The 27,653-nt window shown below is 36.5% G+C and overlaps 2 protein-coding genes across 5 annotated transcripts in view; both read left to right on the top strand.

The window, feature by feature from the left end:
* The window catches only part of STARD3 (StAR related lipid transfer domain containing 3), a 44,065-nt gene extending 36,018 nt beyond the window's left edge, over window positions 1–8,047 (top strand). For 2 of the 3 annotated variants that reach the window (XM_058181121.1, XM_058181119.1), the window contains one exon: window positions 621–2,340. In XM_058181121.1, the coding sequence (XP_058037104.1) occupies window positions 621–731 (111 nt within the window). In that variant the 3' untranslated portion in view covers window positions 732–2,340. Of the gene's footprint in view, window positions 1–620; window positions 2,341–5,446; window positions 5,538–7,887 lie in introns of those variants that run through there. The other variant, XM_058181120.1, reaches the window with a different exon arrangement.
* A 142-nt stretch (window positions 8,048–8,189) lies between these two features.
* Window positions 8,190–23,643, top strand: MREG (melanoregulin). Of its 2 annotated transcripts, none has more exons than XM_058181129.1 (4): window positions 8,190–9,688; window positions 10,459–10,507; window positions 12,561–12,727; window positions 23,047–23,643. In XM_058181129.1, exons 1-4 carry the CDS (start codon window positions 9,671–9,673, stop codon window positions 23,275–23,277), a joined length of 465 nt encoding a protein of 154 aa, XP_058037112.1. In that variant the 5' UTR covers window positions 8,190–9,670; the 3' UTR covers window positions 23,278–23,643. The 2 variants fall into 2 exon arrangements, with proteins under 2 accessions (XP_058037112.1, XP_058037111.1); XM_058181128.1 differs by having other exon boundaries at window positions 10,417–10,507.
* The last annotated feature ends 4,010 nt before the right edge of the window (window positions 23,644–27,653 follow it).

The following is a 27,653-nucleotide window of genomic DNA, read 5'->3' as shown; positions in this document are numbered from 1 at the left end:
GAACACTCAGTAATGCCATTTTTAATTATTTCCTGGCTTCCAAAAGCTGTTGTTGCCAGAAGAAATAAAAATGGTGAGAATGTGCTAATTAACATATGCCTCTCTAATAAACAAGCCATCGTTTGTTTAAGTGAACTCAATAATAGCTCAATTCTGCAGTTTCCCCCATCACAGTGCTTACATTATTCTAATCTTATGGTTAGAAATTGAACTATATTGTGATGGAAAACTATGCTTTGTATGCCAAATGTTGTATATTTCATTTCTAAATATACTTGACAAAAAAAGTTGCCAGAAATCCTGAAGTTCTGCTTGAAATTAGTATAGATGAAATTGAGCAAGATGGACATAGTTATACAAAATAAGTTCCTGGATTCTTAGTTTTATTCATTTTTAAAAGAGAGAGTAGCCATAGTTTGTGATTAACCTCATTTATTTAGTAATGCCTCAGGTAAAACTGAAGTTGGATGGCAGAACTGAGAAGGATCTTGCTCTATCTTAAGAGACCACAATTATGTACCAAATATTTGATAATTTGACTAGATTAGACAAGACCAATGAGCGTTAGAATATATAAACATTAAATTGATGTGTTTTGATTTGCTTGTTTTGTCCTTTAGGGTCGGCTTCCCCGATATCTAATTAACCAAAGCTTGAGTGCCACCATGACAGAATTTATGTTCCACCTGCGTAAACGAATTATGGAAATCACATCAAGATCTAATTCTTAAAACTTGGTTTAACATTGCCTTTTGAATGTTCTGTGAACCTATCAAGGCCCAAAGAAGTGGATACCTCTTCCTACTAGTTGAAAAAAATTATTTAGCTGTCATTCAGGATAAAAATGAAAAATGAGCCTGTGGCCGGTGATATCAATGTATAGACTCAGGAAGATAATCATGTGGGAAGAGGAGATAAGACGGTTGATGGTTCAAAACAGAACATACTGAAGAGAAAAATTAGAACAAAATATTTGAGATCTTTTGCTGATGATCAAAGTTAACACTGCAGTTGCTGTTGTGCCAAATTAATTCATGAACATAATTGCAAAATCCTGTTGCTTAATCCCTAATACTTCTACCTGTCCCTCTTTTCTCCCTTGACATGGTCATACTATCTCTGACTAGTATAAACTCATAAACATATCCAAATATGAAGAGTACCATCAAGTAATCCTGCATATGAAGTGATATGGTTGGAATGCTGCAGAATAAGCCAGATAATTTTCTAATCACTGTTGTATCTACTCTGGACCCTTCACTTTCCTAAACAATGATGTACCCCTTCAAGTCAGAGGACTGAATTGCCCAAAAGTGTGACCATAATTTTACTATGTGTCCTTGAAGAGGCAATGGCTCCAGGAAATGAAATTCCCACTATCACCATTGAATACATGGATTAGAATTGTGCTTCAAATTGGTGTGTGCCTTTCTGAGGTGCTGTTCTAGTTCTATCATGATTTTTTTTTTAATTACTTCTTTCCGAGGATATGAAGAAGGCCCCATCTCTGTCTGCAGAACTGAACCTTCTACAGTGGCTGACATTTCATAGTTTGATTATGATATTCCATCCTGTTATGAGTAGGCTGGAGGACTTGCTAATTAAGGCCAAGATTTATATTCTGTATATTCCTAAATGACATCTTAATCCAGAAATAGTGAATTCCAGCCCTTTTCTTCAAGGATACATGCTAAATGCAAGAGAAGCTTACTTGAAAACATCTTGTCATCTGCTTCTTTTCCTTGCCCTGACAACATCATGAGGCATGTGCTGGATTTGCCATAATAATGAATGGACCTTCTTAAGGCAAAGACAAGAACTATCACCAGAGCATGAGGATTGTGCTTCCTTAAAGTAGATACTTGTGGTCCATCTTTTTCCCCCAAAATTTATTTTCATGGAATATGATTCCTTAATAAATGCAGGTCCTGAAAAGGTTTTAGGATATGAACCGGACTAGAAGTTCCATCTCTTATATATATATATCTTGCCTATCACTATTGAAGTGAAACTTTACTGCCTATCATCTCCGGGAATAAGGAAAGTCATAAACAAGAAGCTGCTTCAAAATATTTTTTTTTTTATTTTTTAAAAAAATAAGCTGCACCATCATGAAATATGTGACTATATTCTCATTTCTAAACATGAGCAATTAATCTTATTTAAATGCCTTCAGTTAAGCATTCTGGATATCATTGGAAAGTGGCTTGTACTTTTTTGTAAATCTAACACAGATTTCTTTGCCTTTACACCTCATTTAAAAAGCCACTTGAATTAAAAAAACATGCCTTTTGCTTCAGATATTTGAGAATTAATCAAATAAAATAATAATAAAAACTTCACTGTCTCAGTGTGTACTTCTTTTAAGCCTGATTTATATTTTTACGTTCAGTTTTGCTAATCTAATCTAAATCTAATCTTTGTTTTCACTGTTCTAAATAAATTTTTGCTTTTCTGTGTTATGCAGTTAGTGGGGGGTTTTATATATATATAACATGATCCAAAGCCTGCTTTCTCATAAGTAGACATGTGTTCTGTTATAACTTATCCTTCATAAATATATCTGTGATTTTCTTTATTTTATTGCATTTAAATAATCTTGTGAGAAAGAAGCAACTAAGGCTCTTGTGGTAGCTTAAAAAACACAAAAAAATGATCTAATTTATAAAATATAGGCCACAGAACTATGCCTTAATAAAATATTAGCCTTTTAGATGTAGATTAATGTTATTAGCTCAATTAAGACCAGTTGCATATTTTGATATCTCACTTCGTGGCTTACACATCAAAACTGTTTGCTAAACATAATAGAGCTTGCCATCTACTTAACAATATGACATCCAAAATCAGAATTTCTATAGGAATGTAGTTTGAAGTTCTATGACCAATAAAAGTTCTTGGCCAATAAAAATTCAATTCAATTCAATTCAATGCTGCAAACAAACCACTTTTGTGAGCAAGAATTTTTGTTCAAGCTGGGTGCTGGCTAATTAAAAGACAATTGCCTCAGATTGCAGTATACTGATCCAAAAAATGGAGGAACCAGGGGAGCTATTTAAGCTGATTTGGCTATCATGAAATGGGCAATGAGTATTTTGTTGTTGTTGTTGACAATTATCCAACAAATAAGAGGAAGAAAGATGCATGCAAGTTTTTCTGCCTCACTAATCAGTAGCCGTAGCTCTTGAAATGAGAAAATTCCAATATGTTGGAATTGTAACCTACAAGAATAGCTCCTTATTAAGAAATATCCTAGTAACATCTTAACAAGAATCCTATTAATTAATAACATTCCAGTGAAGCCAGAGCTTTTCCCTTTGGTGGTTAAACAGTTAGAAAAGAAGCTATAGAAGATTATTTCAATATAAGCAGCTACGGTAGATTATTATATGCACAGATGGAAAGATTCAACACCAACCACTATGAGCAATGGTTGTTGAAGCTGAATTTGCTACATTTTACTGAAATGGATAAATTGTTTTCTTTGATTATGAAAAAAAAAGTATTTACATTTATTGGTAACTGGAAGCCTTTCATGAACTTTTTGCACATAAATGAACTTGCAATTTATGGGTTTGATGATTAGACTCAATAGATTATAGAAAGAATAATAATAAGATATAACTTTAACAAGACAGGTTAAAATATATTTGTACTTATAACTGCTGTGAAGAATATCAGAAACTACTTCTTATATCCTTTTTCTTTTTTCCTTTTATTTTGTTTACACTGTATTAGTCTATGTTAGTTTTTATTTTCTTGTTTAAAAGTCATAAAATACAGCTAATAAAACAATCCTAGGGCAGATAAATGTTCTGACTCCCAAACTAGCCTTATTAAATCAAAGTTTATAGCTATTAAAAGTGAAATATTGAACACATGGAAATTTCATTCATTAATTAAAATTCTTATAAATTCCTACTTTCTGAACTATAGGGATGCAGAATTGTAAGGATGCAATGCATATGAAACATATTCTAAAATCTAAAGTGTTTTGCTGGTGCTTTTTATATGAATCATAAACTATAGCCTAGGACAAAAAGAAAAAAAAAATCCCAAACCAATACAGGAATTTAATTGACATTATGCTCTGTGAACCTCTCTTCCATCTGCTTTATTATAAGTATTTGTGGTGATGTCACAAAGATATAATCAAAGATCACTTGAAAAAGAGTGTGGCTAATTTTCTTTCATTTCTCAGGATGTAAAATTTTAGGTGAACGAATGTAATTCATGTACCCCAGCACCTCAATTTTGTTACTGAAGCTAGAAACTTTTATTGCAACCTGACCTCCAGATGTCTTGGTGCCTGTAGGCCATTATCAAGGGGCCAGGACCGGAAGGTCCCATCTGGAAGGAGCCAGATTGAGAAAAGCCATTTAAAATATTTGGTTTTGTGTGTTTTTTTTCCTTTGCAAGACTTGAAAAGCTATTAAGCCAGAAAATTATCTAGCTTAGGCATTCTTGCCCCCACTGAAACCAAGCATGATACCAAATGCAATGTTTGATCTCAGAAATGATGTTCACTTTTGTTTTGGTAGGCCAGCATTACAGTTCCATACCAATCATATATCATGGTTGTGAAATGAGTTCCTTCTATTAATCTTTTGTCTTGGGTATACTGAGTACTTTGTCTTCAAAAAATTACAAGATATATCACAACTAGACTCATTCTTTGATCCAGAAGTCTTAGGAATTTTGAGTGTCAAGACCATTTTCAGAAACTGGCCACCATTTTGTGGAAAGACCATTTAAAAAACCATGTTCTAAAACAGGGGTCTCCAACCTTGGCAACTTTAAGACTTGGGGACTTCAACTCCCAGAATTCCTCAGCCAGCTTTGCTGGCTGAGGGATTCTGGGAGTTGAAGTCCCCAAGTCTTAAAGTTACCAAGGTTGGAAATCCCTGTTCTAAAAGTCAAATTAATATGGTAATTGCTCACTGTTTATCATCCTAGCTTACATTTTGTATGCTGAGGCACATTTCCTGACAAGCATGGACATACAGTCTCCTTGTATTTTTATTTTCTGATTATATCCATGGAGTCATGGCACCTCTTCCTTTTTAAAAAATTAAGGGAATAAACAAAATCAAGTCAGGGCCTCCAATTGATACCAGGTTAGATAAGTGTCTCTGGACCTCCTAGAGGCACTTCATTATTTAATACTGCTTTAATAGGTCTTGAGAAACATAACAAAAATGAACTTACTCTTCTTTCCATATAAATGCCAAGACCACAATATATTAGATTGAATTTTGTATGCTTTGTTCAAATGCCCTAAGCTATGGAGGATTGAAGGAAACATTTCACATGATCTCTGCTTATGACTGTCAGACAGTATTTAAAGAGAAATATAAACTTCTTTGCCTTTTTTTCAAGCGCAATTTCTGTTATCCCTATTGTATACTCTGATATACTAGTTATAGGCATATTTTATAATCTGCAGCTTTTGCAAGTGACATGGATTTCTTGGGCCAAGTGTGTTGTTGCTGTTATCACGATGAAGATGAATTAGAGAAGAATTCATTGATCACTGGGTATGTATTTTAGCATTTCACAATTATCTTAAGGTTCCATAAATATGACTGCAATAGTACGAATCTGCATAATTCATATGAAAATGTTTTGCTTTGAAAGTAATGCTGGAAAGTTGAGTATTTAAATCCATCTCCATTCTGTTGCTTGTTCCCTTGTTTTCCATGACTCTCTAATTCCAACCGAAGGACAACTTTTTGTATTCAACATGTTCTGTTCTCATTAGGCTGATCCCTTCCCTATATTTTTCTATGCTTTTAGCAAGGAACAAAAATGTCCTGTACTTGCATGGGGCCAGAGTGGGACTATCTCCCTCCAATGGTTTCTGCAAGTAAATTTGGCAGGGTTGGACATGCTCTGAGTACATTCATGAAGCAGTGTCACTTACTGGACCACAGAAGCATGCTTTGTGTCTTATGGTGCCTACCTTATAAGGTAGAATGGCTTCTATCTATAGATAGGATGGCCTGACCCCTTTGGCCTTCAGGAAAATGGTGAAGATCTATTCTTTTCCTCCAGGCACTGAAGCCAGGATTTGATAGTTTGACCCCTGGTGGATGATGGATGGATGGAAGTTTTTTATTGAGACCTCAGCACAGTTTATTGCATTGAATGATTTTTAATGTTATTATGTTTTTATTTTGTTTGCTTCTCAGAGTTCCTTTGGGAGATACACACTTGATTAATAAATAAAAGCAATATTTCTATAGCCTTGGGGATGTTTGTTTATCTCTTCTGAAGCTATCTCTTTAGGTTTAGATGCTGCCGTTTGGGCTGCATAAAGTAATGGCTTGTTATTAATATAAATAGGACAGCATCTGTGAGTGTTTTTACTTAGCTTCAAGGCAGATTTCTCCTGTTCCTGTTTTCAACAGGATCTGATCTCTTAATCGCTTGAAATTAATTTCATTATGGTGGCATGTCTAATGTCAAAATATTTTGCTTCATTCTGTATTTGTAAGTTGAATCTAAGTGTTGTTCTCCTTTAACGGTAATCATAATTCCTTCTAGTTATTTTTTCAAAGTCCTATCTTTATTTTTTTTTTGAGATGTCAAGCTTAGCCAAAGAGCAATTTAACACAATCCAGCAAGAAAAAATAATTTTTGATTACATAATCAATCTTGACAAACCAACCCTATATTACCTTAACCTAATAGATGTGCCCTGGAGATTTTAGGGAGGGGTTATCCTAAACTTTATTCTCTTCCCACAATCCAGTTTTGGGCCTTGTTTGTTCTTATCTCAAACCCCTCCTTGGAATGTGCTCCCTCTTTCCAGTTAGCCTACTATGTTACAAAAACATTTTCCAATGGGAAGCATTCTTATGCAATAGTAAATAACTAATTCCAAAATTTTAAAGTTTGTTTGTAACTTTCCAAAATCAAACTTCTAATTACCTTTTTGCTGTTTATTCCAAAATAAAAAATAAAATTGTATTTAAACTTCTTTCACTAACAATTAAAGGAAACTCATCCAATGTTTCAGATTTGTTGATCCAAAGCTTCCTGATAATTGAAAAACAGTTAACAAGCCATGTTCAAAAGTTATTAGAAAAGGAAGTATATGATCCCTGCATCTTTTTGAAGGTGCCAACCAAGGTTTGAGGCAAGCTGGCCATTTCTTCTTCCAGAGCTCTAAACCAGGTAGAGGCAGTTGTCTTGTGGTCTCCTCATGAGGAGCAGCTATCTGGAGCACTTGTGCGCAATCTCAAATTCTCTCCTTGTCTGTTTTCAAACATATTGCCCTGGGTGAGGAATTCTGGGATCCCATATATCTCAGAGTTGCCAAGGTTGAAAAATATGGCTCCAGAGGAATGGTGATGGATCCACTAGCAAATGTGAAGCCACACAGTCTGTGAATCACAATTCAGCAGCCATGTCTGAGACCCAATTCTGAGGCATACCATGTTTCCTCGAAAATAAGACCCTGTCTTATATTTTTTGAAACCTAAAATAAGCGTTTGGCCTTATTTTTGGGGAGGTCTTATTATTTTGGGGCGCGTGGAGCAAGACAGGGCTCCTCTTGCCGTCTTACCTGATTTCTAGCTCTGTCTCCCTAACCCTAACCAGAGGAAATGGCGGAGACCGGCTGTGCATGCGTTTAAATATTTTTGGGGAGGTCTTATTTTCTGGGAAACCCAGTAGCTTTGAATATATCTGAACCCACAAAGCCCTCAGTCTCCTGAAAAGTCTGTGCAAGGCCTTTAAATATTTTGGATGAGATAAGTGTTACACCATGGAAAACACTAGGCTAGGCCAGCTTCAATAACTCCATTACAATGCATTGCTATGGATTCTCCTCACACTGCCGTCTAAACCAAAACCTTGAATCTTTTCCACTTCCTATTGCAGTGACACAGTTCAGTATTTCAATAAGTTACAGAAACGGCGGCTGTCGGAGGCAGCAAACTTGTGGAATGAACCAGCAGACTCCGCTCATGTGGAGCGGGGAGATGATCATGAGCTTCACAAGCTGCTAGAGAAAAGGTCAAAAATGCGTCGTGGGTCAGAGGTAAGTGACCCACACAGTTGGAGCTCTTTCTTTCATATGGAGTTGAATTTAACGATGTGGAATTCAGCCACATGTAGCTTGATATGTTGGCAGATATAGTGAATAGTTTCTTTTGTTGTTTTCTCCATGTGAAAGTGGTGACGTGTGTGTCAAGAATGATCATAAACAAAAATGCTATTGCTGCTTTGAGCCAAGAAAAAAAGAGGTGTAAATGTATAAATTGGTCTTTTTAAGATCATTCTGAAAATGCTTGTGGCTACATCTAGTTTTGGCTGGGTTTGCCATGCTGTCATTCCATTAACTGCTTTGTCCATGACTTCTAGAGTTCATAAAAATTAGAAATGTGATTTTAATTTCTCCTCACCCTCAGAGCACTGAAACCGTAGTTAAATAACACTATGCTACACAGTGCTACAAGGGAGAGTGGAGGGGGGTGTAAAAAAATTTTTACGTATTGGCCTTGATTTCACCTGAGAACTGCAACTTTACCTAAACAGACAAGTATTTTCTCATAAAATAGAATATAAAAATAATAAACTAAGCTCAAGATATAAATTCTAAAATGGCCAGGACAGATCTGGACTGCGGAGATCTCATTACAGAAGTACCTGGGAAAACCAGTGTGAGTGAATGAAAAAAGAAAGAGGTTGACCCACAACCATGTAATAAAGTGCACTTTATGTGTATTATATAGTTGTGGATAACATCTTGATCTTTATGACTTCCCCGTGGACTTGGTACCTGATAGCTTTCATTGCTACTAGCAATGTAAACAATCAGGTGGAAGGAAGATGAAAAAAACTAACCGTTGCTAGTCAAAACGTCATCGGAAAGGGATAATGGTGTCTCTGAAATCTGGATTTATTGTTTAACTCCAATTCTTTTTCTGGGCCTCCTGGTTCAAGTACTGAAACCCTGCATAATTTAGGAACAGAGTATCTCAAGAAATGCACTATGTTTCAGTATGGTTGCTTTTGACCTCTTTGGAGGTCAAAAGCAACCCTATTTGTTGGAGACCACTTCTCCAGAGGTCTCCAACAAATGGAGCAAAGTGGGTTCTTTGGAGTGACAGGCGCCTCTTACATTCTGTGGAAGGAAAGAAAATGATGATTAGCACCAAGGTGGGTGGACTCAGTCCTAGTGCACCACTGGAAGACCTGAGAGAGAAGGTGAGGGATAGATCTTCATGGAGAAAAGCTATCTATGTAGCCACGAAGAATCAGCAATGACTCCATGGTAGATAATAATCATTTGATTATATTTTTGTTACTCTTCTTTAAAGAGTAGGTCTAACAATTATGGTTAATCCAGAAAATTTCAATTATTGAGTGGATTAGAAGTAAAAGTATCGTTATTGTTTATATCAATCATTTGCTCCTTTTTTCCTATAAAAGTATAAGGATTAATTGTAACCACATCCCTTAAATATGGGGAGCAGAGATCTCATTTGAGTAGAACACATTTGTATCTATCTGCACATGCATGCCCAAACCCATTATTTAAAGTTGGAACCTCAACGGCATCTCCCTATGTACCCACTTAATTCTATTCTACTTTTTTCTTTGTTGAATATAGAAGAAGAAAAACCCGATATACTGCAGAACAGCACTAGTCTCCAGAATAATGCTAATTTCCAGAAAGGCAAGGAATTACATATAGGTCCAAAACTATTCTTAAATGAATAAAAATAGAAAATGACTCTAGCCCAATGCTTGCTTTGTATGTGTATATCTTGGAGACTTAAAAGGGTTACAAGGATCACCTTCACTGGTTAACTTCTGGTCAGTGGTGTTTTATGACTGGGTTCAACCATTATGGTAGCCATGTTGTGAATGGACATACACCCTACCAGCGGTGAAATCCAATTTTTTTTACTACCGGTTCTGTGGGCATGGCTTGGTGGGTGTGGTGTGCCTTGGTGGGCATGGCAGGGGAAGGATACTGCAAAATCTCCATTCCCACCCCACTCCAGGGGAAGGATACTGTAAAATCCCCATTCCCTCCCCGCTCCTGGGGGAAGAATATTGCAAAACTTCCATTCCCGCCCCACTCTGGGGCCAGCCAGAGATGGTATTTGCCAGTTCTCCGAACTGCTCAAAATTTTCACTACCGTTCTCCAGAACCTGTCAGAACCTCCTGGATTTCACCCCTGCACCCTATGCAACAATTAATTTTGATCATGTATAATCTATTCCCAAAATATTAATACGTTCTCTGGGTTCACAAAGTAGCAGATCTCTGCTTTCATGCCTCTGTAAAATCTAGCTCCTTGCACGCACATGCCTTGCCCTCCATAAGAGCTTGAATTTTGCTGATCTGTATAGTTTGGGGATTCTTTTTTTCCCCCTGTTCTCCTTATTCTGATAAAGGGATACAGACGTTTGAGCTTTGACATCATTGCCCACCGACAGATCCGTCGAAAGGTAAAGGATCGATGGAAACATATCTTGGAAGTCTTAGGTAAGTGTCCTGATAGTGAACATTTTTTTCTGTCAGGTTAATTTATTGTATAATCTTTTATTCTAAAGAAAAATTTAAAAATTATAGGCAGGACCTCAGACACAGTTTTTATTTTAAACATAAAATAACCAGTAAGAATAAGATAAAAGTTTTTTCGTTGGCTGAGCTATTGTGGAATGTTAACTAATATCAGCAAGTAGAATATCCTAGATTCAAAGAATTAAATCTGCCATTGTCTATTGAAAATAATTGTCAATGGTTGTCTCTGCAATTCTTACAAATAAAAAAAAAACTGTGGAAAGAAGGCTTCTATGTATTTTGGCCATCTGAAGGGCTTTAATCCAACAGAAGTTGTTATTTAAAAAAAAACTAGAGAATTAAATAGACTATATGGCATTTTCCCTTATTATATGATATTGCAAGGTTTAGTAGGCTTTGATAATTGAAACCGGAATTTTCAAATTATTCCAGACCACAGAATCTGTTAGTTAAAAAACAACAACATTGGAATCCCTGATCAAGAGACAGAACCATAGTGATACAAGAGTGGCAAACTTTTATCTGTCTGTCTGCTTATCAGTTTCTCTTTGTCTCTGGGTGTGTTTAAGCTGATCTAAAAGAACAATATTAAGCTAGTAGTTAGGCCTAGGGGGGAAAAAAATCTCCTGCTTCTCAGGGTCTAGGCCAGTGATGGAGAACCTTTTCGGTGCCAAAAAGGTTGCAAAGAAATGTCATGCGTGCTTGCGCGCTCGTCAGGGCCGTGCTGTGGAAAAGCTGAACTTTGGAGTTCTAGCACACAGGAGCGCCCAACAATCAGCTGGCCAGTGCACATGCGGCACTACCATGCATGCAAAGGGATTGTGCTCCGGAAAAGTCTAACTCCCAGGTTCTAGCGCATATGCACACCCAACGATCAGCTGGCTGGTGCGCATGCGCACACTGGTTTTTGGCACTGCCGCACGCGTGAAGGATAGCAGATCGTCATGTGCACATGCACACCAGAAACCCAGAAGACAAACAGGCAAGGCAGCGCATGCCGGGCAACATGGCTTTATGTGCCACTTTGGGCACGTGTGCCATAGGTTCACCATCACAGGTCTAGGCTGATGCTAAATTTGGGCTGCCTGACCAGAAATTACTATAGGGTTTCCCTTTAGGTTGGCTTGTGTCTGTGTCTATCTTGAAATCAGGCTTGGCTCCTGGCAACTCCTGGACTAGTTTCTTCAGTCTTCTTAGCAATGTCTTTCTGAAATGATTGCCATTGCCTCTTCCGATGGCTGAAAGTAGTGACTGGCCCAAAGTCAACCAGCTGGCTTCAGGTTTAAGACTGGACTAGAATGCATAGTTTCCTGATGCTTTTGTTGCCTAATGCTTCAAACCACTACATAAAACTGGCTCTCCCATTGAATCTGGGGGGAATCCATGCTTCGGTAGCTTCATTCTTGGGTTCTGTAAGACTTGGTACGAGTGGAAGATGGAATTGTAGAAACACAGAGCTATAAGATTATATTCTAATCTAAACATTTTCTATCAGTGCTTTTTGCTTGCACTTTCACTGAGCAAGATGGCACTGAAAATCTTAGATAGAGATTTTTTGGACTTTTTCAAACCACAAATGCCATTCTCCCCAACCCTTCCTCCATGTCCTTGGATTCAGGAATAACATTGAAAACTATTTTTGATTTCAGTACAAATGGGAGGATGGCAGGCATAATTTTTGGTGTAATTGATGTTTTGATTGATGTCCCTTGCTGTATGCTGTACCTATCTGAACTTCTGTAACTTGTTTTATGGTAGTTAAAGTTAGATGATGATATACAAAGCCTTTTGTAGCACATTGATTATAGAGGTTCCCTTGGTATCAGATAAAAGCTTTTTATATGTTCAAGAATGACTAAATTGCAATCTGAAATTTGGTGAAATATCTTTGTATATTTGTCTGAATGTGATTTCAATGTTGAATTTTCTGGCAGTGCATATAAATACAATAGAAGATCATTTGGTGAATTGCTATGAATGAAATATGAAGGTTAATGATATTTTCTCAATATAGGATTCAAAGCTGAAGCAGATGGCCTACTCACTGTAACTTCCTGTACTTCCTATGAATCTCTCCACAATCCTCAAGAGGCTCGCAGACTCCACACTATCCTGGCTGAACAGACATCAATTTTTGGACATCAGCATGGTGGTCCACCAGAGAGATATCTCTTTGTCTTGGTGAGTAGGGAGGAAACTGTAGAGAATATAATGTCTCTACAGTACCATGTCAGAGGAAGCTCTAGATATTACTCACAGCATCATGGAAACTATTTTGGAGGGTGAGAACAGCAGCTGCATCTCTCCTAATTGAAATTTGATGTAGGTCTTCCCACAATGGTTAACCTAATGTGGAGCTGATGTAAGTTGATTCCTTCTAATGTATTTTGTGGTTCACAGCCTGGAAAAAGAAAAAAAAGATTTTGAAAGGTGGCCTGAGGCAAAAGCAATCCATTTTAAAATGGACAAGCGTTAGAAGATATTTGGGGTAACTTTAACAAGAGTTATTACTATTCTGTCACCTCAAGGATATGAACAGCAGTAAGAATTAATCCTTAAGCCATCAACAAGCTAAATGGAATCATAATTTGTGGAACAGAAATATTATATTGTATTATATTATATTATATTACATTACATTACATTACATTACATTACATCCTATCCTATCCTATCCTATCCTATCCTATCCTATCCTATCTATTATATGCAAAATATAATGAGAAATATCAAGGTCTAAGTTTAGATGCCTTTTTGATAGAAAAAGATGAGATATCAAAAGGAAGAAAGAGACAAACATCAGGCGATGGGATTGAGAGGCATTTTATTCACAGCTGCCATTGTCCTGCTCTCAGGATGCTGAAATAGGCAGATATGTTTCTGAGAAAGTCAAAGAAAACAAGATGGTGGCCGGAAATTATAACTAAAGCCCTGTGCCTTTTTTAATATATATTGCCCGTGCAACTGTTAGTCTGTAAGGCCATTGTGACAGGAAGCCCAACTAAAATACTAACTCTGTCATTATTGTAAGGTTACGGAATCGGGCAAGTCTGAAAGTATTTCCTCCTCTTTTCCTTTTACTCTCCAGAAAACTGGGAATAGTTCCTTCTGAAATATTTCCACATTCTCCCTCCTTCTATAGGATTGATACATCTTTTACACACCAGTTGTCCAGTTTATGGCTCTCCTTTCTGTCTCTCAAGATCATTCCCACATATCCTTACAGCAACACTTATAAAAAGGAGCAGGTGTCAGACAATAAAGTTGTCCTCCAATGACAATAAGGTCCTCCATCTTGGCCTTTTCATGTAGTATTTCCACAGGCACCCCTGGACTTAGGCCACCAGATCCATGCTTTAAAACGATGGATAACAAATACAGAGCAGCAAAGAGTTTGGATTTTTCTAGATGTCTTTGCTGCCATCTAGAAGCAGGAAATGAGTATTGTTTGGTGAGAAGATAAATCCTTCCTTTTCCAGCAATGTCAATGAAATAGTTGTCGTGGTTGCGCCATTCCTAACAAGCCATATAGGAAGGGAATTGGTTATATACAGTAACAACAAACCTTGGTTCACACCTAAACTTAAGCAGCTACGTCATTCCAAAGAGGAAGCCTACAGGAAAGGTGATAAAATGCTATACAATCAGGCCAGAAATGTACTAACAAGGGAGATCAGAGCAGCAAAAAAAAAGCTATTCTGAAAAGCTAAAGAATCAGTTTTCAGCAAATGAACCAGCAAACATGTGGAAAACTCTTAAAAATATCATCGGCTATGGCAAACCTCCCTCCCAGGCTGAAGGAAATCAGCAACTGGCAGATGACCTGAACGTGTTTTACTGCAGGTTTGAAAGGAAACTACAGCCACCTATCTTCATAACCCCCATCTCAGACACACCAACAGCAGCCAAGCCTCCTACAACTGACCCCATCCCATTGGGTTCACAATCTCTAGTGATCACAGAAAAGGCAGTGCAGGACCTATTTCACAGACAAAAGCCAGGAAAAGCTCCAGGCCCAGACAAGATAACTCCTTCTTGCCCCCATCTTCACCCATATCTTCAATAAATCACTAGAGATGTGCTATGTTCCTTCTTGCTTCAAACGCTCTACCACCATCCCAGTGCCGAAGAAGCCCACTATCAAGGAACTGAATGACTACAGACCAGTTGCTTTTACATCTGTAGTCATGAAAGCCTTTGAAAGGCTAGTGCTTTCCTACTTGAAAACCATCACGGATCCGCTGTTAGACCCCTTGCAATTTGCTTACCAAGCAAATAGATCAACAGATGATGCTGTTAATATGGCTCTGCACTACATCTTACAACATCCTGAATCTCCAAAGACCTATGTAAGGGTCCTCTGTGTAGACTTTAGTTCAGCATTCAATACCATCATTCCAGACACTCTTCTAACTAAGCTAAACCAGCTACAAGTACCTGAACAGACTTGTAAGTGGATCACAAGCTTCCTAACAAACAGGAAGCAGCAGGTGAATAGAATAGAATAGAATAGAATAGAATAGAATAGAATAGAATAGAATAGAATAGAATAGAATAGAATAGAATAGAATAGAATAGAATTTTTTATTGGCCAAGTGTGATTGGACACACAAGGAATTTGTCTTGGTGCGTATGCTCTCAGTGTACATTAAAAAAAAAGATATCTTCATCAAGATACAACATTTACAACACAAATAATGGTCAATATATCAATATAAATCATAGGGAAGCTAAGCAGAATCACATCAGATACCTGTACAATTAGCATAGGGGCCCCCCAAGGCTGTGTGCTCTCCCCACTTCTCTTTTCTCTGTTTACCAATGACTGCATCTCCAATGATCCATCTGTTAAACTACTGAAGTTCACAGATGACACAACAGTGATTGCTCTCATTCGAGACAATGTCGAATCTGCATATAGACGTGAGGTCGAACGACTAGCCTTGTGGTGCGACCGAAACAATCTGGAACTGAACACACTCAAAACTGTAGAAACGGTGATAGGCTTTAGGAAGAACCCTTCCATACTTCCACCTCTCACAATACTTGACAACACAGTATCAACAGTAGAAATCTTCAAATTTCTAGGTTCTATCATTTCGCAAGATCTAAAATGGACAGTTAACATCAAAAACATCATCAAAAAAGGACAACAAAGACTGTTCTTTCTGGGCCAACTCAGAAAGCTCAAACTGTCCAAGGAGCTACTGATCCAGTTCTACAGAGGAATTATTGAGTCTGTCATTTGCACCTCTATAACAGTCTGGTTTGGTTCTGCAACCCAACAACAAAGACACAGACTTCAGAGGATAATTAGAACTGCAGAAAAAATAATTGTTACCAACCTGCCTTCCATTGAGGACCTGTATACTGCACGAATCAAGAAGAGGGCCATGAAAATATTTACAGATCCCTCACATCCTGGACATAAACTGTTTCAACTCCTACCATCAAAACGACGCTATAAAGGACTTCCGGTGGCGCCACCTTCTTCACTGAGTTCCTAATTAAGGGGCTCCGTACTGAACATCGTAAAAGCCAGGAAAAAGCCGGCTTTAATCTCTCTCCCTGGATGAAAGGGAAAGATAAGAGCTGCGGGGGAGTGGTAGACCTCCCCAGGGGTTTTGTTTTTTATTAAACAGAGCCCTGAGGGTCGAGTCCCATAAATCACCCTGCCACAAGCTCCGACTTCAGTGCGCTCCTGCAAAAGTAGGAAAAGAAGAAAGTGTCCATCTCTGCTAATTGTCTTATCTTTATGGATTTCTATAAGCAGACGGAATAAGCACGAGTGAACAACTATTGGATTGCAAGTATTTTTGATTTCCTGACTTCTACCCTTTTAAAAAGAGAAACTTTTTTTTCCTTTGTTTTAACTGACTGTTTAAGATGGCACCTGAAAGGAAGTGAAAGTGAAGAATGGAATTGTAAACAGGCTGTGTAACTAAGAAGCTAAGAAACGTTATGTGTGGATTCTAATGAAGTGAAGTGAACTCTCCTATACTTAAAGGGGAAAAGAGAAGTTTCTAGATTTATATTTTGTGAATTTTAAAAACTGAAATGGCTACTAAACCACCAAAGACTGGGGGTAGAAGGGGTTCTGAACCAGCTTTAGAAGATTTGATTAAAGAGCAAGGGAAAGTGTTTGAAGAAAGGTTTAAGGAGATGATGGATAATAATGAGAAAATAAGAGAAGAAATAAAAGAGAATAATAAAAAAATAAGAGAAGATATTTTGATGGCTTTCCAAGGTTTGGCAAAAAGACTGGAGGTGGTGGAGGAGGAGGTGCAAGAAATTGCTCAGTCAAATCAGCAAATAGAAAATAGAATGGGGGGAATGCAAATCAAATTGGACAAAAATGAAGATCAAGTGGTGGTGATGCAGTATAGAATGATGGAAGGAGCTCTGAGAATTAGGGGCTTGAATGAGGAGAAAGGAGAAGATTTTAAAAAAAAATTATCAGAAGCTCTGGCTGAATTTATTGAACTTGATCCACAAGAGGTTGCTTATCAAATTGACAAAATTTATAGAGTTAATTCCTGGATTGCTAGGCAGAAGAAACTTCCTAGAGACATTGTGGTTTATTTTTTGAAAAGAACAGTGAGAAATCAAATTTTGCAAGTTGCATTTTAGAAAAACTTGAAAATAGGAGAATAGGAGCTGAAGGTTTTGAAAGAGATTCCTCCCAAGATGTTAAGGGATAGAAAGGACTTTACATTTTTTACACAAGAATTTAAGAAATACCAGATTCAATTTAGATGGGAGGTTCCAGTTGGTTTGACCATGTATTATCAAGGAAGGAGGTATCGTATTGATACAGTGCTTAAGGCCAAAGATTTTCTTTCTACCATGCTGAAACTTGAAGTAGAAATAATAGAAAAAAGAATTCAAGAGACTCAAATGGGTGTGGAAGCTGAAGTGATTCCAGTGATGTTACCATCTGAGGAACAGCCACAAGAACAAAGACTGACGAGGGGAGCCCTTAAGCGTAAAGAAAAGGAGCAACAAACTCAAAGTAAAGTTCAGGATTCTGTTATAGAAGCGGTGGGAGGAGCACGGCCGAAGATACGGGAGGACGATCTTCAATTGATCACTCAAAAACTTCAGCAGGCCAGTAATGGCAAATAAAATTTTGACCTGGAATGTCAATGGTTTGAATTCAGCTCAGAAGAGAAGAAAAATATTTCATTATTTGAAACAATTTAGAAATGATGTGATTTGCTTACAAGAAACGCATATTAAACTATCAGATCAAAAGTACTTAATAAACTCAAAGTTAGGTAAACATTTTGTTGCCTCAGCTTTGGACAAAAAACATGGCATAGTGGTTTATTTGAGAAAAGATATACTAGCCAAGTTAATAGAGGCAGATATTCACGGAAGATATATTGCTATTGAACTTACAATAGAAACAAAAAAGACCCTTTTGTTTGGTATATATGCACCCAATCAGCAACAAGAAAAATTTTATAGAATGTTGTATGATAAATTGATTCTATGGGATTATAAATCGTGTATTATATTGGGAGATTGGAATGGAGTAATAGATACACGAAAGGACAAGAGAATTTTTTCTAAGAAGATACCTGCACATGCAAAGCTGCCTAAATTCTTTTTTGACATGATAATGATTTGCTTTTTAGGGTGAAAAAAACTAAGATATTTCCACGATGTTTGTCTGATCATAGTCCTGTTTAGATGGAATTGCAATATGGAAAAGAAGGTAGAAGAACTTGGAGATTAAATGAAATTTTGTTTAGATATCAGGATAATGTAAATCAATGTAAAAAGCAGATGAAAGAATTTTTTGATTATAATTTGAATAACGAAACATCGATAGAAATGGTTTGGGACGCCAGTAAAGCTTTTATGAGAGGTGTATTAATATATATTAATAATAGACAGAGAAATAAGCAACAAAGACAGCGTAGGTATCTAGAAGAGGAAATTTATAAGAAACAACCATTATTAATACATAACCCGCATGATCAAAAACTTAAAGATGCAATAAAGTTATTACAGAATCAATTTAATATGATAATGGCTGATCAGGTGGCAACAAATATACAATATGCCAAACATAATACTTTTTGTAATGCAAATAGACCTGGTAGGTGGTTAGCATATACTTTAAGGAAAAGACAAAAACAACGTACTATAGAAAAATAGAATATAAAGGTAAGAGAGATATCAACAGGATAAAATTAAAAAGCTTTTTAGAATATTATACAAATTTATATCTTAAAGATAATATATTGAATAGGGATATTGATAATTATTTGAAGGAATATAAGGTTAAAAATTTAACTTTAGAACAAACGGATGAACTGAATCGCCTATAACCTCTGAAGAAATTATTTTGGTAATTAAACAATTAAAATGGGAAGACTCCTGGTACGGATGTGCTCACAGTTAGTTATTATAGGAATTTACAGGATGAGATGTTAGGTCCACTTAAGGAATTATTTAATCAGATACAACTAGGAGAATTCCCCCCTCATGGAGAACCTCTTTTATTTCATTGATACCAAAAGAGGAACAGGATTGTTCTAAACCTGGGAACTATAGGCCAATCTCACTTTTAAATAATGATTATAAGATTTTTGTTAAAATAATAGCTAATAGATTAATGTTGATTTTGCAGCGAAGAATTCATAATGATCAATCTGGATTTATAAAAGGGAGACAGATGAGGAATAATGTTAGGCAGATTGTTAATTTACTGGAGTATTTAGAAAAGAAAAATTTTATTCCAGCAGCATTTATTTTTCTCGATGCAGAGAAAGCTTTTGATCGATTGCATTGGGATTTTTTATTTAAATTAATGGAAAAGATGCAATTTGGAGATGGTTTTACAAGAATAATTAGGGCAATTTATGGAGAGCAAACAGCACAGATTATAATCAATGGTAGCTTAACAGAACCTTTTAAGATTGCGAAAGGAACAAGACAGGGATGTCCTTTATCACCATTATGGTTTATTTTAACTCTAGAACCATTATTGGATAAAATACGAGAAGTAAAGGAGATAGAGGGAATTAGAGTTAGACAACATGAATATAAGCTGAGAGCTTTTGCAGATGACCTGATGATTACTTTAACAAACCCTATAAATTCTAGTAAATCTTTGTTGGAAATAATTGATCAATATGGGAAGGTTTCAGGGTTTAAGGTAAATCAGAAAAAGACAAAAGTGATAATAAAAAATATGGCCAGACAACAGGAAAAAAAACTAGAGGAAATAACAGGATTTGAAATTGTAAAGAGGGTTAAATACTTAGGGGTCTATATTACATCGTCAAATGTGAAATTGTATAAGAATAACTATAAGGTTTTATGGCAAAAAGTTCAGAAGGAGTTGATTGTTTGGAAAAAATTGCAATTATCTTTGCTGGGGAGAATTGCTGCTATTAAAATGAATGTTTTACCTAGATTTTTATTCCTCTTTCAAATGATACCAATAATTAAGAAAGATAAGAATCTTGAGGAATGGCAGAAGGGAATTAACAAATTTATATGGGAAGGTAAAAAAGCTAGGGTTAAAATGAAAATAATTCAAGATTCTCGGGAAAGGGGAGGTTTAAAAATGCCCAATTTTAAATTATACTATGAAGCAGCTGCTCTCTCTGCAATAAGTGATTGGTTTAATTTAACGGAGGAAAGAATTTTGAATATAGAAGGTTATAACTTGCTATATGGATGGCTTGCATATTTAATTTATGACAAAAAAGTGGCCTTTAAAAAAGTGGCCTTTAAAAATCATGTGCTAAGAACTGCTCTTCTGCGTGTTTGGAAAAAATACTCTTATAAACTAAATTATAAGGTTGCTATATGGGCAAGTCCTAGACATACAATAGAGAATATAAATATAGAACAGAATCAGGAAATGATTACATATAAAGATCTTTTGTATACTGAAAGAGGTAATTTGCAATTAAAATCTCTGCATGTACTAAAAGAAGAAGGGAAAAATTATACTTGGTTTCAATATGAGCAATTACGTGCTAGATGGAAGGAAGATCAGAAAATTGGTATAGAACAGAACGAGGGAAATTTGGTAAAGCAAATTAGAAATCAGTCTCAGGAGCATATAAAGAGATTGTATAATGTGTTACTCGAAATAGATTCTGAAAGGGACTTGGTAAAGGACTGTATGATAAAGTGGGCACAAAATTTTCAGGAGCCAATATTATTGGAAACTTTGGGAAAAAATTGGGTTAGAAATGTTAAATTCACGCAGGCACAGAATTTGAGGGAAAATTTTTATAAAATGTTTTATAGATGGCATTTAGATCCTAAGAAATTATCATGTATGTATCCAGATATGCAAGCAAAATGTTGGAGATGTAATTGTGATGACGCTACATATTTTCACATTTGGTGGACTTGTAAGGATATAAAGGCCTTTTGGATAAAAATTTGGTGGATTCTACAAAATGTTTTGAAAAAGAAGCTAAAGTTCCTGCCGCAATTTTTTCTGTTGGGAATTATTACGGACTGTACAGTAATTGAGACTAAATTGATTTTAAATCTAATAACAGCAGCAAGATTAATAATAGGACAGTACTGGAAGAAAAAAGAAGTACCCACAATAGAAGAATGGATATTGAAGGTTGCCAGTTTGGCTGAGATGGCGAAGATATCAGCCTTTTTGAAAGACAATACGCAAGAAAGATACTTAAAGGAATGGAAAAAATGGATTGACTATATTCAAAGTAGATATCAGACTAAGAGTTATCAGACTGTTTTTGAATGATTATGATGTATTATTTTTGATTGTTTTTGGGGGAAGTTAGGAATTGATGATTGTAGGGGTATAATTAACTTGGGACGAAAATTTTTTAGCATATGTTTGTTTTATTTTTAACTATACCTTGTGCTCGTTCCGGGAAGTCGGGGGGTGGGGTTGTGAAGAGAGGGGGGAGGGGAGGGGGGGAAAGGGGGGGGGAAATTTTCTGTAAAACTTTTTGAATAAAAAAAAAACGACGCTATAAAGCACTGCACACCAGAACAACTAGCCACAAGAACAGTTTTTTCCCGAAGGCCATCACTCTGCTAAACAAATAATTCCCTCAACACTGTCAGACTATTTACTAAATCTACACTACTATTAATCTTCTCATCGTTTCCATCACCCATCTCTTTCCACTTATGACTGTAACTTTTTGTTGCTATCATTAAGGGTTAAATTGTACCCTATGACCATCATTTGTGTTATAAATGTTGTACCTTGATGAAGTATTTTTTTCCTTTTTCTTTTACGTACACCAAAACAAATTCCTTGTGTGTCCAATCACACTTGGCCAATAAATTCTAAATTCTATTCTATAATAATTCTATTCTATTCTATTCTGTCCTCCAATGACAATAAGGTCCTCTATCTTGGCCTTTTTCATGTAGCATTTCCACAGGCACCCCTGGACTTAGGCCACTAGATCCATGCTTTAAAACGATGGGTGACAAAGACAGAGCAGCAAAGAGTTTGGATTTTTCTAGATGTCTTTGCTGCCATCTAGAAGCAGGAAATAAGTATTGTTTGGTGAAAAGATAAATCCTTCCTTTTCCAGCAATGCCAATGGAATAGTTGTCGTGGTTGCGCCATTCCTAACAAGCCATATAGGAAGGGAATTGGAAGCTGCTAAAAATAGGGTTGCAGCTACTTGAAGCAGAAGCGCAGAGGCTTTTCTTAAAAACTCTCCAAAGCCTGTTTGGCTTCCATACTTTTCTGGTTTTCCCTAGACATTTCATTGAGAAGGTATCTGCCTTGTGAGGCCTGAATGTGGGCCTCCAGAAACGGGGGGAGAGAATGTTTTCTGCTCCATTTCGTTCCAATCGCCTCTCTCTTCTACAAAATGTGGATCTGTCATTTCAGTCTTTGCAAATGTAATAATACATTTTATGTCAATGAAATGTCACCTTCATTGAACTGATTTTATTTGTTTGTCATTGTGCTTTTGTTGTATTAAGTGGTAATAAAATCACTCCCAGTCCCTCCTTCCCTTATTCTGCTGATAAGTAGACCATATTTCAAAATCAAAAGTTATCTCCTGCTGTTTTTAACCAAATAAAATTTGCTAAATCTTCCTTTAAGAAAGATTTAAATGAAATTCTTCAATCCCTCTGAAATGTTAATTTTCTTAGACTTGCACCAGGAAGGATTTTGAATTTTCTAGATTCCAAAATGAATTCCGTTAAGCATTTTTTGTTCCCTATTCACACTAAAAATGTGGGGGAATCACCATGAACAGTATTTTAAAAAGTCAAATAATAAAAACTGGCAAAACTAATGCTATGTTTAACAAAACTTTTGGGAGACCTGTCACCCCAGAACTATTTCAGAATCTTTACCTCCTCATATTTACAGTTTTATAAGACGGAAATGTAGTGTAATATATGGTATACTGCTAATTAGGATTTTTGTGATTTGAGTATTGTCTTATTATATTTTTGATGTATTTTTTCATTTTTCACTGTGCTTAAACTTATTTATATTCTAATTTCAGGACCGGCTTATTCTTCTTGATGTGGGAGATGATTTTCTGTCAGCTGCACGACACTTTTATCCTGCAGAGGAAGAAGACGACAATATGTCTTTCAGTGATGGAGGACCATCTACTCCTGGTCCCGTCTTAATACAATTAAATAATGAAATTCAAAAAGAGGCTGAAGTAGAAGAGGGGGAGGAATTAAAGGAGGACTATACACATTTTGAAGAGGCAAAAGGAGATAATTGACAAATCTGAGGAAAGTACCATGAAGAGAAGTAAACTCAAATAATTTAGTATGGGTCGATGAAGGATTAGAGCAGGGGTTCTCATCCTTCATTTTTTAAATTTCACCAGTTATCATAAGAATTAGGATCCACATAATACAAAATAAAACTCCCCATACACTGACAATGATAGCTGTATATTTACAAATAATCTGTTACTAAATTTATCATGTACAGTAAGTTTGAAAGACTTGAAATTTCATATAGTTATTCTGTGTCCCATCTAGAGTGCTTCTGAATCCCATTGATGCCTTTATTGAGTCTAGATAACTTACATTATGGATTTTTTAAAAAGTTATTTTTCATAGAATAAACTTACCTTTCCTTATTTCCCATTTCTTGTTTTCTTTTTGTTACTATAGCACATTCTCAAATAATCTTTTAAATTTATATCCAAGTAAGTTCACTGTCCCTTCTAAATGATAAAAGTAGAAAGTGGTAAATATTGGGAGTAAATAATGAAGCAGAACTATCTTTCTTTTCTCTATAGTTTAATGTCTCCACGCTGCCCTTTGCTACTGTTGGCTGATACCTTATTTTGCTTTGTGTTCTACAAGATTCAGAGTCATTTTATGTCAGGTGCAAGAAATGACACGAGCTGACCAGAGTGGTATTTTTATTGCAGCTTGTCTATAGAAAGGAATCTAGCCAGACTAAACTGCTCGCCACAAGATCAGTAAACACACACTGTGAAAGATTTAGGGAAGATCTCTTTTCAGCTGCTTCCTACCCATCAACTCAACTCTAAATTCCACAACATTTTACTTTTCATTTGTGATTATTTTTTACACACAATAGAGGTTGAGAATGAAAAATGTAAATGAAAAATGTAAAACACTCCAGAGATAGCAATTATACCACTCACTCTTCTTATCCAACACAATAAGCTCGCCTTGGAGTTTCTTGTATAACACAACAATATTTCATCTGCATGCAAGAATGGCTTCAGATACCATGCTAAGCCATGATTTAATTAATTATGGTTTGTTGAAAAGGTCAGAATTCACTAGTTTAGCATTCTAATTAATTTGGCTTTGCCTCTCACTGTATGAGTGGACACAAGTCTATGGTCTTCAGAGGCCATCTTCTAAAAAAACAAAATATTTAGTTTATTATCATTGCACTTTGTACAACGAAATTAAATGCCATCTTTAGTGTACATCATACGTAAGAAAACTATAAATATATATATATATATACATCCTTCGCATTCTATACAATTGAATTGAAAACCCCTGATATTGCATTAGTATTACACTATACAGTAGAATTCAATATAGTTACTGCTGTAGGATAGAAGCTGTTTTTCAGCCTATTTGTCCTTGTTTTTCTTGTCCTGTACCATCTTCCAGATGATAGTAGTTCAAAAAAAGGGTGCCCAGGATGAGATGGATCTTTAAGAATGTTTTAAACCAGGAGTCTCCAACCTTGGTCCCTTTAAGACTTGTGGACTTCAACTCCCAGAGTCCCTCAGCCAGCAAAGCTTGTGGACTTCAACTCCCAGAGTCCCTCAGCCAGCAAAGCTGGCTGAGAAACTCTGGGAGTTGAAGTCCACAAATCTTAAAGGGACCAAGGTTGGAGACCCCTGGTTTAAACTTTCTTAAGGCAGGGGGAGCTATAAAGCTCTTCCAAAGAAGGGAGAGGGCAACCAATAATCCTTCGGGCAATGGCGTTAACCCTCTGGAGTGCTGTCCTATCTACCGTTTGCAATTGGCAAATCATACACAGATGCAGTAAGTTAAAATACTCTCTATGGTGCAGCAGTAGAAGGCCACCAGCAGTTTTTCATTCAGTTGTTTCCTGAGAAGTCTCGGGTAGTATAATCTCTGCTTGGCCTTTTGACCAATGCTGCAGTGTGAGTGCCCCAGGTCAGGTCCTCTTTTATTATAACACCCAGAAACTTAAAACTAGCCACTTGCTCCACTAGGTCTCCGATAACCAAGGGCTGGATGTCTGATCTATTCCTTCTGTAGTCCACTATAAGCTCCTTGGTTTTATTAGTGTTAAGGGCCAAGTTATTGTCTCCACACCACGAAAACAACCAGTCCACCTTATCTCGATAGGCAGATTCATCCCCCCTGGAGATGAATCCCATCACTGGTGTATCATCTGCAAATTTAACAATAATATTGCTGACGTGAATGGGAATGCAGTCATGTACATAAAGATTATAGAGTAAGGGACTCAACACGCAACCCTGTGGTATACCAGTGTTAAGAATAAGGGCCGAGGAGGTATGATTACCTAATCTGACCCTCTGAGAGCAGCCAAGCAGGACATTTCCTGGAAAGTGTTGCCCAATGTAGTTTAGCACAGATATGAGCCTGGACAATTGTGCTTTGTTAAACAAACCATCGCAGAACAAAACCAGCCACTGACTAATGACAGCTTACAGTTTTCATTCTATGCATTTTCATATCGTGGCACCTCTTCAGCCAGAGGGATCTGACTTTTTGGTTCTGTCACCAACTGTAAAACTGACTACTGCGTTTTCAAAATTGGTCATGCAAGAGAAGCCGAGGCTAGAAGTACTGCATAGCCTCATGGGAACAGCCTTATGTGATTTAGCCTTTATTATTTGTTCACATATGCTAAAATTCAAAGATTAATAGAGTTGGAAGGGACCTTGTAGGTCATCTAGTCCAACCCCCCGTCCAAGCAGGAGAACCTACACCATTTCTGACAATTAGCAGTCCAGTCTCTTCTTGAAAGCTTCCAGTGATTGAAGCTCCCACAACTTGTTCCATTGGTTGATTGCTCTGTCAGAAAATTTCTCCTTATTTCCAGGTTGAATCTCTCCTTGTTCAGTTTCCATCCATTATTCCTTGCCTGGCCTTCTGGTGCTTTGGAAAATAACTTGACCCCCTTCTCTCTCTGGCAGCCCCTCAAATATTGGAATATTGCTATTGTGTCTCCTCTTAGCTTCTATGTATTTCTATTATGTATATTTTAAAAAGTACATTTCTTTTTATTATTATTATTATTTAAGAAAAGGCATCATGCATAGTAATGCCTGATGACGTTCCGAAACCAAACACAGGATTTCTGGGCTCTGCATCATATCTTCACCTTTCCCTTTTCATAAATAATAAAACACATAGTTCAAAGAATGCGCTTGCCAGCCTACTTCCATTTAATTCCACTTCTCTCTGGCAGTATTTAGATAAGTGCTGAAATATATTCAGTCACATTCATCTTTGCAAATTTGTTTGGTGATTGCTCTTTTGCAATAGTTTCAAGAGTACGGAATTTGAATATAAGGACCAAATGTAGGGATTTTTATTAGCTTTGGCAGCAAGATTATTATATGCACAAAGAGGGAAGAGTATTGAAATTCCCACAAGGGAGGAATGGATCGTAAAACACTCAGAATTAGCAGAAATGGCAAAACTCTCTTGTTGGTCAAAGAGATGGAGATTGGAAACCTTTTATGGTTTTTGCTAAATAAAGAAAAAAGTGAAATAATGATCTATGGATTAAATGACTGAAAAATATGAGAATATAATATGGAAGAGTTATGAGGGAGCAGAGATGATGGGTTTAGTCAATATCTGTTGAAAAGAAGTTCAGAAGTCATTTTCTTAAATAACTTTTTTCTGGTTTTGAACCTATTTTTTTTCTTTCTTTTCTATCTCTATAGATGCTTTTTGCTTTATGTAAAATTTTGAATAAAAATTTTATAAAGATTTTTTGCTAGCTTTAAGTACATTCCTAATGGGGAAATCACCTTTGACCTCCAGGAAGTTTTAAAAATATATTAGCTCAAAAATGAATTCAGATAACCAAACTCTGACTAAATAGGAGATGAGTCTTATATGCAATACTTATATCATTTGTTTCTATAGACAATGAATAAAATCTTCAAAATGTGTCAGTTGTGTTGATTTGTAGGATGTAAACAGTATGAAGGGTTCAGCTTTTGGCACAGAATATGTGTATATGAGGCAAGGAAATGATGGGGAACTTTAGTATACAATATATGCCTGGCATGCTTTTTTCTGTAATAGAGTTTCTCTGTACTTTGAAAGATGGATCTATTTTCTTTTACTTGTTTTTCCCTAGCCATAATTTCTGCTTTCTGGACACCTGTTCTCCTCTCATCATGTCTTTCTTACACAATCTCTGTGAACAAATTGTCCCTGTCGCACAAATGGAGCTTGGAGACAGAATTGTGGCTGCTTTCACTAATCCTTCTGGCTCTGTAGCTAAATAGCAGAGCCTCTAGTTTCTCAGAGCAAAGTTTCAGCTTTCACTTCTTCTGTTTTCTCTCCCTACACTTCGCTCCCCTATGTGTCTTCTGCAAAAGCCCAGCAGGTTGGTGTTTAAGGTCCAGATCAT

The sequence above is a fragment of the Ahaetulla prasina genome, chromosome 4 (assembly GCF_028640845.1).
Source record: "Ahaetulla prasina isolate Xishuangbanna chromosome 4, ASM2864084v1, whole genome shotgun sequence".
NCBI classification, from domain to species: Eukaryota; Metazoa; Chordata; class Lepidosauria; order Squamata; family Colubridae; genus Ahaetulla; species Ahaetulla prasina.
Note: the sequence above shows the minus strand (reverse complement) of the source record. Positions and strands in the feature narration are given on the sequence as shown.